At 57.7% G+C, this 16,035-nt stretch overlaps 1 protein-coding gene across 1 annotated transcript in view; it reads left to right on the forward strand.

Annotated features, from left to right (window-relative positions):
• rptor (regulatory associated protein of MTOR, complex 1) overlaps positions 1-16,035 on the forward strand; it is an 82,661-nt gene that overhangs the window by 54,679 nt on the left and 11,947 nt on the right. The window contains 11 exon segments of the mRNA XM_067259846.1: positions 1-38; positions 1,958-2,059; positions 4,191-4,274; positions 4,843-4,953; positions 5,270-5,344; positions 5,492-5,557; positions 7,270-7,461; positions 8,729-8,869; positions 9,091-9,211; positions 9,544-9,684; positions 10,672-10,827. The exon segment at positions 1-38 is cut by the window's left edge and continues 38 nt beyond it. Coding sequence (XP_067115947.1) covers positions 1-38; positions 1,958-2,059; positions 4,191-4,274; positions 4,843-4,953; positions 5,270-5,344; positions 5,492-5,557; positions 7,270-7,461; positions 8,729-8,869; positions 9,091-9,211; positions 9,544-9,684; positions 10,672-10,827 — 1,227 coding nt within the window.

Here is a 16,035-nt window from a genome sequence, read left to right on the forward strand (position 1 = left end):
AGCTGCCCACAATCATAGAGGAGGGCACCGCATTCAGAGTAAGTGTGTGTGTGTGGGGGGGGGGTCAGTTCAGCTTTGATAAAACCAGACTGTTCACTCTCTTGGAATCATCCAGGCAGAAAATGTTGCTGACATGCCCATATCTGAAGTGTGTGTGTGTGTGAGCGCGTGCCCGATGCTCTCGCTGGTGTGCTTCCACGCCTTGATGCTCCTCCTGCCTTTTACTACACGTCTGGGGAACAGAAATGCGTGCCCCCCAGTTTGACGAATGGCCGCCTGTCGTTCGGCGGCTAACCCCGCGCTTTCATTTCACTCTACCGCTGCCGACTCCCAGCCCTCCTCTCTCCGTTCAAACCCCGCCCCTCCGCCCCCCTCCATCCATCCTCCCTGTCACTTCAGAAAGTTGCGGCGCCATTATTTACCCTGATTCATCACAATCCGGAGCCCCCCCCCCCCTCCCGCGGCTAACTGGGATGTCCATCACCATGGCCTGGCCCGGTCGGCAGGGCGACACGTCGGCGGGGCGACACGTCGGCCCCCGACGACGCTCTTTGACTGTCACCTCGTCAACGCAGGTGATGTAGTCGCCGTGGTGACGAGGCCCGGGCTTTCAGGAGAGCCTGCGCTCGTGTCTTTCAATCTTTTTTTTTTTTTTTTTTTGTGTGTTTATTTTTTTCCTGCCGATCGAGACAGATTTGTGACAGGACGATGGAGACATCTAGGAGAGCCGGGCGAGGGGGTCGATGGAGAGAAGCTCCTCCGCTGATGCACGGGGCAGGGTTAGGGTTAGGGGAGCGCACACCTTCGCCTCATCGCATCGTCCTTCTCCCGTGACGCGCGGACAAGCCCCCCCCCCCCCCCGCTGTCAGAGAGAGATGTTTACCGAGCAGAAACGCTCCCTGCTATCACTCCTCTGCTCCTCCCTCTCGCTCTCTCTCGCTCGCTCTCTCCCTCTCTCTCTCTTCACCTTGCCTACCGAGGTGTGCATCTTTTCCATCGCCCCTCCGAGACCGCTGCTCCTCCCCCCTCCCCCTCCTCCTCCTCACCCGCACTCTTCATGGCACAGTAATTGACCCTCCGGAGGCACTTAGAAGTGGTCCCGTCTTTCTTTCTCTCACTCTCTTTCTTCTCTATCTCTTTGTTTCTCTCTCTCTGGTCCTTCCTTATGTAACTTTATCGGCCCTCTTTTCTTCCTCCGTCAAGTTCAGTTCCTCTCTCTCTCTCTCTCTCACTGTGATGTGTGTGTGTGAGTGCGGGTGCCTTCACAGCTCTGGGGCGCTTTGATTACACACCAATTAATTCATCCAGGACGGCGCCGATATTTTCCAATCCCGATCCGCCATTGTCGCCACGGCGACGGGCGGGGAGGAGGAGGGGGGTGGTCAGGGTGTTTCTCCGTAACTCTCCCCCTCCCCACCCGCTGCCCCCCCCCCCCCCTTCCCCGATATTAATGACGTGATTAAAAAGAGCCCTAGTGGGGGGGGTGAAGGCAGACCCAGAGGGGAGGGGGTGTGTCTCTGACACAGCCCTGTGTTGTTGCTGCTGCCCACTGGCCCACAGCAGCAACAACAGCACAGACTATTATGTGAGGCCTTATGTAATCATAACACAGATCGATACAGATTGACTCGCGTCCGAGCACAGCGCGACTCTCTGTGTGTGCGTGCGTGTGTGTGTTTGTTGACGCGTTGAAACGTGTTTTTATCTGGACAAAGACGTAAATTAACTAGATATGGATTTTTCCGTGGTATGTACAAGCACTACCATGTGTTATGGAGGCTGTTTATTGCTTTTGTAACTTTACCAACTGTAAACAAAATATATTTGACATTCATATTATTATTCTGTTTGTGTGTGTGTGTCTGTGTGTGTGTGTGTGTGTCTCTCTGTGTGTGTGTGTCTCTCTGTGTGTGTCTCTGTCTGTGTGTGTGTGTGTGTGTGTGTGTTCTCCCCACAGCACAGTCCCTTCTTCGCTGAGCAGCTTACAGCGTTCCAGGTGTGGTTGACCATGGGTGTGGAGAACAGAAACCCTCCAGAGCAGCTGCCTATCGTGCTACAGGTACACACACACACACACACACACACACACACACACACTTGAAGGCCCCTGAATCACCGAAATGCCAAGTTGTAGGGTGTTCACAGTCAGCCTTGCAGAGTTTACTGCATGCCTGACTTTCTAATGGCAGAAATATTTCTCTTCCCAAAAGACTCCCCTCTCTCTCTTTCTTTCTCCTTCTTTTCTTCTCTCCTTCAGCTTCCTCGCTCTCTACCTCTCTGCTCCTCTCCTCCCTCTGTCCATCCCGTCAGCCATGTCGGGCTTTAAACTGCAACTTCAGAGAGATCAGTTAGGTTCAGGCAGGCAGTATCTCCCTTCCCCATCTCCCCTCTACTCGTCCCCTCCCCTCCTCTCTTCCTCTGTGGTGTGTCAGAGCAGAGTGCAGAGTCAGCAGGGCTGGGAGAAGCCGCCGCCCCACTGGGACATGTAGAAGGCAAATACCACCAGTAGGAGAGACGGATGGAAAAAACCTTGAGTGGCAATGATGTGTGTGTGTGTGTTTGAAGTAAGTGTGAGAGTGTGTGCTCGGATGTGTGTGTGTTTGAAGTAAATCTGAGAATGTATGCTTGGATAATTGGCACTTAATTGACAAGGGGGACTTTCACTGAAATATCATCATCCATGGGAGCCCCTGTAAAACGTGCACACACACACACGTGCGTACGCACGCTGACTTTGCGTAAGAGCGAACACACTCTCGTGAGAGCCCAGCCCCAGAACACAGCGTGTTCGTGGACGGTATTCCATCGCTAAGGAGCTTTGGTGAAATGAGCAAAGAGGAATCAAAGAGATGCTTCAAGGGGGTTAATACCCTTTGTGTTGTCACGACAACTGCCGTGCCATGTGACTGGATCTGGGGCCCGAATTGCTGATCGGCGCTGATGATGTCATGGTGATGTGTATGCAAATTGCACGCGCGCGCACAGTACGGTGACTGGCTACTTTACTACTCTGAAATGTAGTCATTTGTCATTTGCCGTGCTGATGACACACACACACACACACACACAATGACAGTCTTGGAAGCAGATGACTCGGTACTAGATGACTGGTGACACATTCGGATATCATCCACATTCTGTTGGGGCGTGATTCATGAGTTTGCTTCGAGACAATAGTGTTTGCGCGGTGCGTGCGTGCGTGCGCGGTGCGTGCGAACAGCCACTTGTGATGAAGCATGATGAGTCCTTCTCGTTTGTTTGCCGAGGCAGACGAGGCGTTCGGAACATGACAGATGAGTTCTGTGCGTGCGCGCGGTCTGTGCAGCTTTGCACGGAATACTCTTTTTTCCTGCTCTCCTATTGTTGAAATTTCTTGACCTGTTTTTCCTGTGTGTCTCTCACACACACACAGACACACACACACCGTCCATCCCTAGTCTCCCAGCCTCTCCATGCTTCGTGGTTCGACCCAGAGGGCTGGTGTGGGCAGCCCTGGCACTGGTCTTCCCCCGGTCTCTCCTGCGGTGTGCATCACAGTCAGCCGGGGTTCAGGGCACATTGTGGTCTAAGAATACCCTCCCTGTGTGTGCGGGGTGGTGTGCGTGCAGTGGGTGTGTGTGTGTGTGGGGTTGTGTTTGTGTGTGTGTGGGGGGGGTTGGGTGAATGCCGTGTGTGTGTGTGTGGTGTGTGTGTGTGGGGTCGTGTGTGCTGTAGTGTGTGTGTGTGTGTGTGGGGTGGTGTGTGTGTGTGGGGTCGTGTGTGTGTGTGTGTGTGGTGGTGTGCGTGCCGTGGGCGTGGGCAGGGTGGAATCCGCTCCCCCCTGCGTGAGTGTCCTCACACACAGTGTGCCATGTTGCAAAGGGACGCACCTACATCCGGCCCCCACGCAGATACTGTGAAGACAAGCCAGTGAACACACACACACACACAGCGAATGTTGTGCTGTATTTGTCTGAACAAACAAGCATTTAATCAACCTGCATCCCAACATTGTATTTGCATAGCCCACAGGCAACAAACAACGCAGCCAACTGACACACACACACACACACGTATCAACAAACACAGCGTTGCCAGTTTATCCGGGGGAGTGGTGTGCAAGGCCACCTGTTCCACTCATCCCTTCTTCCCTCCCTCCTCTTATGACTCACGCCCGGCCGAGCTGACCTCTGACCCCTGGTGTGTTTCAGGTGCTGCTGAGTCAGGTGCATCGTCTGCGGGCGCTGGACCTGCTGGGGCGCTTCCTGGACCTAGGCCCCTGGGCCGTCAGCCTGGTGAGACACTCTGAGGCACCATGGCAACCAGCCGGATACCACTCTGCTTAACTACCGCTCTACCTAGCTACGTCTCTACCTAGCTACCACTCAACCTAGCTACGTCTCTACCTAGCTACCACTCTACCTAGCTACCATTCTACCTAGCTATGTCTCTAACTAGCTATGTCTCTACCTAGCTACCACTCTACCTATCTACCACTCTACCTAGCTACCACTCTACCTAGCTACCACTCTACCTAGCTACGTCTCTACCTGCTACATCTCTACCTAGTATTCTACCTAGCTACCACTCTACCTATCTACCACTCTACCTAGCTACGTCTCTACCTAGCTACCACTCAACCTAGCTACCACTCTACCTAGCTACCACTCTACCTAGCTACGTCTCTACCTAGCTACCACTCAACCTAGCTACCACTCAACCTAGCTACCACTCTACCTAGCTACCACTCTACCAAGCTACCACTCTACCTAGCTATCACTCTACCTAGCTCTGTTCTCAAGAACCACAATGCACTGTATTAAGATGTTCATGCTGTGTGTTTGTGTGTGTGTGTGTGTGCAGGCTCTGTCAGTAGGGATCTTCCCCTACGTGTTGAAGCTGCTTCAGAGCTCAGCCAGGGAGCTCAGGCCGCTCCTAGTCTTCATCTGGGCCAAGATCCTGGCTGTGGACAGCGTGAGTACCCCCCCCACACACACCTGTTACACACACACACACGCCTGTTACACACACACACACACCTGTTACACAGACACCTGTTACACGCACCCACAAACCTGTTACACTTACACACACACACCTGTTACACCCACACACCTGTTACACACACACACACACCTGTTACACCCACACACCTGTTACACACACACACACACCTGTTACACCCACACACCTGTTACACACACACACACACTGACCTCTGGAGGCTGTCAACCTTTCTCCCTCTGTCTCCTTTCTTCTCTCCTTTACACCTTGCCCTCCCTCCCTCCAGTCGTGTCAGGCAGACCTGGTGAAAGACAACGGGCACAAGTACTTCCTGTCTGTCCTGGCTGACCCCTACATGCCTGTGAGTACGGACCAATCACAATCCAGACCACAGGTGCACCCCACCGCCTCTCTGCATGAGGCGTCCCATGCTGAACGGGCTACAGGGAGGACCCCGCTTTTGTTGACGTGTTTTTTCCGGTGCGTTCTTTTTGTCCCGCTCCTCAAGGCCGAGCACCGTACCATGGCCGTCTTCATCCTGGCCGTCATCGTCAACAGTTACAACACCGGCCAGGTCAGTGTGCGCGTGTGAGGATGTTTGTGTGTATGCGCGCGTGTGTATGTGTGTATGTGTGAAGACGTTTGTGTCTCTGTGTGTGTGTGTGTGCTTGTACATGTGTGTGTGTGTGTGCTTGTAGACAAGTGTGCTTGTACATGTGTCTGTGTGTGAGTGTGTGTGTGTGTTTGTACGTGTGTGTATCCATGTGTGCGTTCACATAAGCTCCAGTGGCTGAGCGGGGGAAATGAAGGATGCGTCACACTGTTCATTTCCCTCACGTTAAACAGTGACGTGTTTCTATAAAGCGTGTGTCTGCTGGGCACGATCACACAGCTCTCTCTGTTAGAGCTCCACACACACGCTCAGTGGAGGCGTGGAATACATGACGGCTGTGTCGTTACCACACCCGCTCCTCGCCTTACTGCCTCTTGTTTCCATATCCCTCTCTCTCTCTCTCTCTCTCTCTCTCTCTCTCTCTCTCTCTCTCTCTCTCTCTCTCTCTCTCTCTCTCTCTCTCTCTCTCTCTCTCTCTCTCTCTCCTCATCCCCCTCTCTCTCTCTCTCTCTCTCTCTCTCCCCTCATCCCCCCTCTCTCTCTCTCTCTCTCTCTCTCTCTCTCTCTCTCTCTCCTCATCCCCCTCTCTCTCCTCCGAACAACCTTGTCCCTCCTCCCTTCGTCTTCCCTGTCCCCGAGTGCTCTTCGCTCTCTCCATCACTCCATCACACCTCTCTCCCTTAATGCATCCTCCCTCCACCCCCCCCCCCCCCCCGCCAATCTCTCCATCATCCCTGCCCCCCCCCCCCCTCACTCTCTCCCTCCCCATCGACCCTCGCACGATCCCCATTCTCCCCAGGCTTGTAGTGTCGCCGTGGCCTCTTCATGAAGACGTGTTTATCGTTCCCCCAGAAGCCACCCCGTCCAGAGAGACCGCACCGATGCCTCGACATCTGTCTGTTCATTTCACCATCGACGACACCGTCATCAAGACAAACCCGTCACTTCATATCCCTCCAGACCCTCTGTCGCGCTCCAACTCTTCCTCCTTCTACAACTTCATCTTTGTTGCTCCTCCCCCTCTCCTCCTGTGTTTACGCTACATGTTTACTTTATGTTCCCGAGTCTTTCTCATTGGCAGCTGAATTATAGATGAGAGTTCAACATTACCAATGCATTCTCTCTCTCTCTCTCTCTCTCTCTCTCTCTCTCTCTCTCTGTCTCTCTCTCTGTCCCTCTTTCAATTATTCACCCCTCCTCCTCCTCCCCGCTCCTTCATTACTCTCCATTAGTCCGCCCGCTTGCCCCTCTTGTTTCGAGGCGTGTCGCTAAGCTCCCGGGGGTAGTTCCCTGGCTCCCAGGGGTCAGGCCGGGATCAGGTCGGTTACCCACGAGCCTCTTCATGTGGGCGCTTCACCTGAGGCTTCACTGAGAACCACGGTGGTTCTGGTGGACCCTCACCTCACTCTCACTCAGTCATCCGGAGGCTTTCTCTCTCTCTGTCTGTCTGTCTCTCTCTCTCAACAGGAGGTCATGGATGGCTTCCCAGATATGCCATTAGGCCTCGTTAAAGAAGGGCGTGCGTAGTGTGTGTGTTGATCGACTTCACTTTCTTGCTCTCCCCCTCTTCCTCCCACTCTTTCTTTTCCCCTCTCCTTCTCCCTGCGACCTCTCCTCTATCTCCGCCCCTCCTCTCCCCTCTCTTCCCGTCTCCCTCCCCCCTCCTCTCCTAGGAGGCCTGTCTCCAGGGGAACCTGATAGCCATCTGTCTGGAGCAGTTGTGTGACCCGCACCCCCTACTGCGCCAGTGGGTGGCCATCTGCCTCGGACGCATCTGGCAGAACTTTGACTCGGCCCGCTGGTGCGGGGTCAGGGACAGCGCCCACGAGAAGCTCTACAGCCTGCTCTCCGACCCCATCCCCGAGGTGAGGGGAGGGGGGGAGGAGGAAGAGGAGGATGGGAATGATTAAGAGCGGGGGGAGGAGGGGAATGTGGAGGAGGGGAACGCAGAGGAGGAGAACGCAGAGGAGGAGAGAAGAGGAGGAGAGGAGAGTCAGGGAGAGGGAGAGGGAGGTGAAGAGAAAGCAAGAACGTGAAAGTCAGACAGGACACACGCACACGAATACTGTCCCACATGCACATACATGTGCGCATACACGCATGTCCACGCAGTCTCAAATACAGGAATACAAACGCCAACACACATCAACATAGGCACCCGTGCTTTAACGGCAAAACATATGCATACAGTAGATTCTATCACACACACTTGGCCAAATATTCTCCGTTTTACGACAGCACCTTCATTAATGCATACCATCTGTCACACATTTATGTTGGCAGACTGTAGTCTACACGTACACAAACCCACACGCACACACACTTGTGGAAGCTCATCAGTGTCTCAGCTGGTCTGGTCATAGTCAGGTGAGACGGCTCACTGTCAGCAGGAAGTGTGGACCAGGGAGACAGGAAGAGTGTGTCCTGAGCTTCAACCCTGACACTGGTCCCTCTCTAACACACACACACACACACACACACTTTTGGCCAGGAAACATCTGTCCACTGGTGTGTCTCGAGGCAAACAGCTGCTTTGTCCAAGGGGTTAGTTGAGGGTCGGTATCCACACACACACGCCAGCACACACACACACACACACACACTCTCTCATAGAACTCCATTGGAGCTTGAACTCTGTTGAGGTCAGTTGATATAAACGCCCGTCGTCAACGTTGGAAAGCAGCCAATCAGTCTGGGAAGACGAGCGGCTTATGTACACACACACAAACACTTCTAATACGGGGCTCAGAATCCTCCTTCAGGAGATACCGCACGGCCCGAGGACATCTCCTTAACATGCAGGTGTGCGTGCGAGAGAGACCCCTGAAGTCGGCGGGAGGGGGAGAGTGGGGAGAGGGAAGGCTGCAAACCAGTCGAGTTTTTAATTAAGTTGGAGCTGAGGCCTGACGGGGGGAGGCCCTGGGGGAGGCCCACATATTTACTCCCCAAAAACTCTCTGTCTTGCACGCACACGGCCACCGCTCACACGCTACACTCAAAGGGAAGACGCTAGCGTGCAATTAGTGCAAAACGCGGGGGGGGGGGGGGTGCGAGCGAGAGGAAGAAGCAGACCTGGCCTGCGGACATTCTCGCCCGCGCCAACGTGACGTTGTGTATGTGTGTGGCGTGCAGGTGCGCTGCGCGGCCGTGTTCGCCTTGGGGACGTTCGTGGGGAACTCTGGCGAGCGGACGGACCACTCCACCACCATCGACCACAACGTGGCCATGATGCTGGCCCAGCTGATCAACGACGGCAGCCCTGTGGTCCGGAAGGTGGGAGACATGCACCCACACACACAGGCATGCACACACACACACACAGGCATGCACACACACACACATGGAGCCTTCATGTTTGTGTGAATCTGGTTTTAACGTGTTTTGAGGTTGTCGTTCGGAAGATTAGAACGGGGGTGAGACTGGTTTGTTTTGTCCGTGTGTGTTCTCATGTTGACCCTGACAGCTGTGTGTGTGTGTGTGTGTGTGTTGTCCAGGAGCTGGTGGTGGCGCTGAGTCACCTGGTGGTGCAGTACGAGAGCAACTTCTGCACGGTGGCGCTGCAGTTCATAGAGGAGGAGAAGAACTACACCGTGCCCTCTCCTGCCAACACTGCAGGTACCACAACACACACCTTCTCACACACACGCCTTCTCACACACACACCTCACACACACACCTTCTCACACACACACCTTCTCACACACACACCTCACACACACACCTTCTCACACACACACCTTCTCACACACACACCTCACACACACACCTTCTCACACACACACCTCACACACACACGCCTTCTCACACACACACCTTCTCACACACACACCTTCTCACACACACACCTTCTCACACACACACCTCACACACACACCTTCTCACACACACACCTTCTCACACACACACACAGGTGTACATAATGGTGCGGTGTGTGTGTGTGTTTCTAGAGCCGGGTAACCTGACCCCAGTGCGGGACAGTCCTGCCGTCCCCCGTCTGCGCTCGGTCAACTCCTACACCAACATCAGAGCTGCAACCACGGCACGCAACCTCAACAAGAGCCTGCAGAACCTCAACCTCAACGAGGAAGGTGAGACAGGGGGGGAGAGACGGGGGTACGGGGGGGGGGGGGCTGTGGTGTGCAAGGTAAATCACCATGTCTATCTCAGGCATGGTAGTTCCCCGGAGGAACCGTCGTGACCTGGTCATACAGCACTGCCAGGACACACTCAAGAGGCTCTCTGTGGCTTAGTCACACACCAAGGAATATAATCCTGAGGATCATCTCACTAAGGCTGCAGCGTGTGTGTCTGTGTGTGTGTCGCGGAGGAAACAGTTGTAAACACACACATGAATGTAAATCAACAGCTTTGAAAACACATGTTGTACAGTACTCACAGATGCACCGCTTCAAGGCTGTCTGTCGATGAAACACACACACACACACACACAGAGACGCGCACACACACACACGCAGCATGGAGCATATGTGACTTCTCAGGGGCATTTAAGTGACCTCTCTTCAGCTTCCTCCATTGTCTGACTCGGGCGTCTGTTAGCCTGGATGCTAACACACCAACAGCCATTCCCATCAGCGACGCCAAGTCCCCCACCCCCGCTGACTCACGCTCGCACGGCGCGTCAGACCCCGTGTCAAATGGGCTCGTCGACGCGGAATAAGACTGTGACAGGAAACGCACGGTCCCGTTCGCTTCCAATCTGCATTTCAATATGCACTCGTTCTCCGAGATGGATGGGCGGCCATTTTGCGTGAGTCAGACTCGCTGTGATGGGGAGTTATGGAGTGTGATGATGCTGGCGGGCAGCTGTAATGGGGCTGGCGAGATGGACGCGGATAGGCAGACGATAGATTCTGGCTTCGGCGTTGTAAAGCCTCCGGATTAGATTGGAGTGACGGTTGTTATGGGGTTTTGTAGTTAGACTTTTCGGGCTGGTTCGGAGGCCCACTTGCCCGGAGTCAGTGCACTGGAATTATTTAGAGAGTGTTCTGTTGGTGAACATGACAGAGAACATTCATCGGAACGGTTTCCGTGTGTGTGTTCATGTGTGTGTCCAGGTGGGCCCGCAGCCTTCTCCCCAGGTAACCTGAGCACCAGCAGCAGTGCCAGCAGCACCCTGGGCAGCCCCGACAACGACGAGTACATCCTGTCCTTCGAGACCATCGACAAGATGAGGCGCGTGTCCTCCTACTCCTCCCTCAACTCCCTCATAGGTGAGAGACTCCCTCCACCCTCCCCCCCAGACCCTCCTCCCTCCCCCCAGACCCTCCACCTTCCCCCCCAGACCCTCCTCCCTCCCCCTCAGACCCTCCCTCCCTCCCCCCCCAGACCCTCCACCCTCCCCCCCAGACCCTCCACCCTCCCCCCAGACCCTCCACCTTCCCCCCCAGACCCTCCACCTTCCCCCCCAGACCCTCCTCCCTCCCCCTCAGACCCTCCTCCCTCCCCCCCAGACCCTACTCCCTCCCCCCCAGACCCTCCTCCCTCCCCCCCAGACCCTCCTCCCTCCCCCCAGACCCTCCTCCCTCCCCCCCAGACCCTCCACCTTCCCCCCAGACCCTCCACCCTCCCCCCAGACCCTCCTCCCTCCCCCCCAGACCCTCCTCCCTCCCCCCAGACCCTCCACCCTCCCCCAGACCCTCCTCCCTCCCCCCCAGACCCTCCTCCCTCCCCCCCAGACCCTCCACCTTCCCCCCAGACCCTCCACCCTCCCCCCAGACCCTCCTCCCTCCCCCCCAGACCCTCCTCCCCCCCCCCAGACCCTCCTCCCTCCCCCCCAGACCCTCCTCCCTCCCCCCCAGACCCTCCTCCCTCCCCCCCAGACCCTCCACCTTCCCCCCAGACCCTCCACCCTCCCCCCAGACCCTCCTCCCCCCCAGACCCTCCCCCCCAGACCCCCCTCCTCCCCCCCAGACCCTCCTCCCTCCCCCCCAGACCCTCCTCCCTCCCCCCAGACCCTCCTCCCCCCCCCAGACCCTCCACCCTCCCCCCCAGACCCTCCTCCCTCCCCCCCAGACCCTCCTCCCTCCCCCCAGACCCTCCTCCCTCCCCCCAGACCCTCCTCCCCCCCCCCAGACCCTCCACCCTCCCCCCAGACCCTCCTCCCTCCCCCCCAGACCCTCCTCCCTCCCCCCAGACCCTCCTCCCCCCCCCCAGACCCTCCTCCCTCCCCCCCAGACCCTCCACCCTCCCCCCAGACCCTCCACCTTCCCCCCCAGACCCTCCTCCCTCCCCCTCAGACCCTCCTCCCTCCCCCCCAGACCCTCCACCCTCCCCCCCAGACCCTCCTCCCTCCCCCCAGACCCTCCACCTTCCCCCCCAGACCCTCCTCCCTCCCCCTCAGACCCTCCTCCCTCCCCCCCAGACCCTCCTCCCTCCCCCCCAGACCCTCCTCCCTCCCCCCCAGACCCCTCCTCCCTCCCCCCCAGACCCTCCACCTTCCCCTCAGAACCCTCCTCCCCCCCCCCAGACCCTCCTCCCTCCCCCCCAGACCCTCCTCCCTCCCCCCCAGACCCTCCTCCCTCCCCCCCAGACCCTCCACCTCCCCCCCAGACCCTCCTCCCTCCCCCCCAGACCCTCCTCCCTCCCCCCCAGACCCTCCTCCCTCCCCCCCAGACCCTCCTCCCTCCCCCCAGACCCTCCACCTTCCCCCCAGACCCTCCACCCTCCCCCCAGACCCTCCTCCCTCCCCCCCAGACCCTCCTCCCTCCCCCCCAGACCCTCCTCCCTCCCCCCAGACCCTCCTCCCTCCCCCCCAGACCCTCCTCCCTCCTCCCCAGACCCTCCTCCCTCCCCCCCAGACCCTCCACCTTCCCCCCAGACCCTCCACCCTCCCCCCAGACCCTCCTCCCTCCCCCCCAGACCCTCCACCTTCCCCTCAGACCCTCCACCCTCCCCCCCAGACCCTCCACCTTCCCCTCAGACCCTCCACCCTCCCCCCCAGACCCTCCACCTTCCCCCCAGACCCTCCTCCCTCCCCCCCAGACCCTCCTCCCTCCCCCCCAGACCCTCCTCCCTCCCCCCCAGACCCTCCACCTTCCCCCCAGACCCTCCTCCCTCCCCCCCAGACCCTCCACCTTCCCCTCAGACCCTCCTCCCTCCCCCCCAGACCCTCCACCTTCCCCTCAGACCCTCCACCCTCCCCCCCAGACCCTCCTCCCTCCCCCCCAGACCCCTCCTCCCCCCCCCCCCCCCAGACCCTCCTCCTCCCCCCCAGACCCTCCTCCCTCCCCCCCAGACCCTCCTCCCTCCCCCCCCAGACCCTCCTCCCTCCCCCCCAGACCCTCCACCCTCCCCCCCAGACCCTCCTCCCTCCCCCCCAGACCCTCCTCCCTCCCCCCCAGACCCTCCTCCCTCCCCCCCAGACCCTCCTCCCCCCCAGACCCTCCACCTTCCCCCCAGACCCTCCTCCCTCCCCCCAAACTACGGCCGTGGTCCCTGCAGATTGGAGTGGCCTGTGGACTCGATAGGGGGGTTTTGCGAGGGCGGGTGGTTTGAGGGTCAGTGGCCGACTTTGAGAGCAACTCTCCTGACTGTTGGAGAGAAGGGATGGGGGGGGGGGGGCAGAGGGGTTAGGTGTGAGGGGGGGGGGGGGTGCGGAGAAACACAGCGAGAGAGAAAGACCCCAGGCAAGCCTCCAGATGCATTATGAAAAGAAAGGGAGTAGATGACGACCCCGGGGCCATCCTTAGAGGGAAAGAACAAACAGATCAAGGCAGAGGTAAAAAAAAAAAAATATCTAAAAGAGAGAGAGAGAGCGAGAGAGAGAGTGCTCGGAAGGGTGGGCCAGGGAGATGGGTACCCCAGGCTATCAGAGTGCATTTCCTGGTACGCCGAGGTCTCTCGCCACCCTCCACTTCCTCCGCCGCTCTGGTGATTGGCGTGGGCCTGGATGCAGCCTGACAGTCTGTTTGTGTGCGCGCCGACAAACCATTAGCTCACCAGAAACCCTGGGGGAGAACAGGAGGGAAGGAGAGGGATGGATGGTGGAAGGGGGAAGGGGGGGGGGGTGAGAGAGAGGAGAATTACATTTTTGTGGGGTAGCCTAGAGTGAAAAAAACCCCAGAGTGCTTTGTTTCTGGGAGTTCCCTCCGCGCAGTGCCCCCCCCCCACCTCCCGCTGGGTCCTGTGGCACGGCGGCAGTGTGCGGCAGCTCCAGCTGAGGGACGCCGTGTGGGATGGGGAGCGACAGTCTGGATTGGGCCGGCTCGGCTGCCGTTTCCTTCCCGCTCTTCGAAAGCATTTCTCCAGTTTGTTGAGACTGACGGGGCCCAGCCCCTCTGTAGGCCTGACAGCAGAAGGACCCAGACTCCCAGCCCCTCTGTAGGCCTGACAGCAGAAGGACCCAGACTCCCAGCCCCTCTGTAGGCCTGACAGCAGAAGGACCCAGACTCCCAGCCCCTCTGTAGGCCTGACAGCAGAAGGACCCAGACTGCCGTTTCAGGCCCTGCCGTCCTCCTAGCTTCAGATTGTCTTCCTGCAGTTAAGCATTTAATACTGATAACAGACACATACTGTACACACACAGACTCAGGCATTCACACCGGTTCAAATCCACCTACATGTGGAGCCGGACGCAACATCACAATTATGGAATGAATCCAGCATTAAGCACCCTCCCTGAGCAGCCCAGGGCAGAGGGATGGGGGTCATGTTTGGCTCCAACCTCAAGTGTGCACACACCTACACACACACACATACATACCTACACACACAGCCACGGGTCTCCTCAGGACACACAGCAGTGTCGTCCTCGTCGCCCCCCCCCCCCCCTCAGGAGGGATCTCAAACCCCGGGAAGCGCATGCAAAATAAATGCGGCGTGTCGCCACCCCTCTGACTCCAGCGTGTTTAGCATGCAGCAGCAGCGTCGAGGCAGGAGCCCCTCCGCAGCCTCCGAGGGGCCGTGAGCGAGGCCGGCCGCTGAAGAGGCTGGCTGGGAGGCTGCCCTGCCCGGCTGTGGCCTCACATCCTCCCCCTAGACACGGGCGACGCCAGACACACACACACACAGAATGACGCTGGGGGAAGATGAAGGGTCAGCCGTGTTCTGAGCTGTGTGTGTGTGTGTGGGGGAAAGAGAGAGCGTGTGTGTGACAGTGGGTGGGTGTCTGAGGGTAGGTGTGTGTGCGTGAGAGTGTGGCGCGTTTTGTCTCTGTGAGAGATGCTAGCCACGTATTGTAAACAGGAGCCGCGTTTGAGGTGCGTTCGATAGCACTCGTGTCACACAGGAAGGATTGGGGAGTCGAGTGGCGTTTATAATTTATGACGACAACCAGAGCTGCACTGTTGAACGCCATCCTGGAATCCTGCTGTCATCCTAAACAGCTATAACAGACCTTTCTCAGGAAACATACAGCACGGCTTTAGGACTCGCGTCTTCTTCACCACACAGTGGAACCCGTGGAGATCCAGTCAGTATCCTTTCTCTCGACCCATACTGTCTCTCGACCCCTCATGTAGAACCCAGACACGGGTGAACATTGCCCTGTAGTAGGCTGGACGAGGTAAGTGTGGTGCCCTGCAAAGCGTGTACCCCACCAGCACATGCCCCCCCCCCCCCCCCCCCCCCCCCCCAGCCTGTGGGTAATCTCTCCTGATACCAGTGTTTTTCCACAGGAAGACTTGGCACCTTTTCCTCCCTGTGTCAGATGTTTTTAAAGTGTTTTCTGTTTTTTTGGTCGAGATGCGCTTCGCATTTGAAGCGGACGTAAAACATCCCATGATGTACCGCTGCTCGCAGGTTCTGAACAAGACGTGTCCGACGTCGCCTGAAGTGCACTCCAGCAACGCTCGGAGACGCACTTTCGTCCCCTCCCTCCCCCGAAAGCCTAATTTTCCTCTCAACTGGATCAGCGGCGTTCATCATGTGTTTTTCCTCCTCGGACTCCGCAAGCAACCGACAAACGCCTCGTGCTTAGTGAGGTCAGAAAGGGGCTGTTAACCACCTTAGCACTGTTTGTTCCCCTATCAGATAATGTCCCTGCTCAGAGCGTTCCTTTTAGGGTGACGGGGGGGGGGGGGGGGGGGGGGGGGTGACGGGGGGGACTAGCAGATTGAAACGAGTGTCAAGCCGGGACAAGGCAGAGTTCTGGTCATGAATCTCCTCTCCCGTGTCGGCCGTACGCGGTCGGCGTGGCGGTCGTTTGTGTGCGCCGTGATATACCGCCGCCGTGGTTAAATGGGAGAGGAAAACTGTATTTCACATTCGTCAGCTGGCCTGTTTACGGCGGGAGCTGGTCTCTCTAATCACATTCAGGCCCCTGGGCAAAGGCCCCTAATCACCTCTTTACCTTTCTCTCAGTCGCTCTCTTTCTCTGTCTCTCCCTCTCAGGCTTTCTCTCTCGCTCGCTCTCCTCCTTTCTCTCACTTGGCCTCACTCACACACTGTTAGGCGCTCTTAATACTCTCCCTCTCTCACTT

Source organism: Osmerus mordax, chromosome 21 (assembly GCF_038355195.1).
Source record: "Osmerus mordax isolate fOsmMor3 chromosome 21, fOsmMor3.pri, whole genome shotgun sequence".
Lineage (NCBI taxonomy): Eukaryota > Metazoa > Chordata > Actinopteri > Osmeriformes > Osmeridae > Osmerus > Osmerus mordax.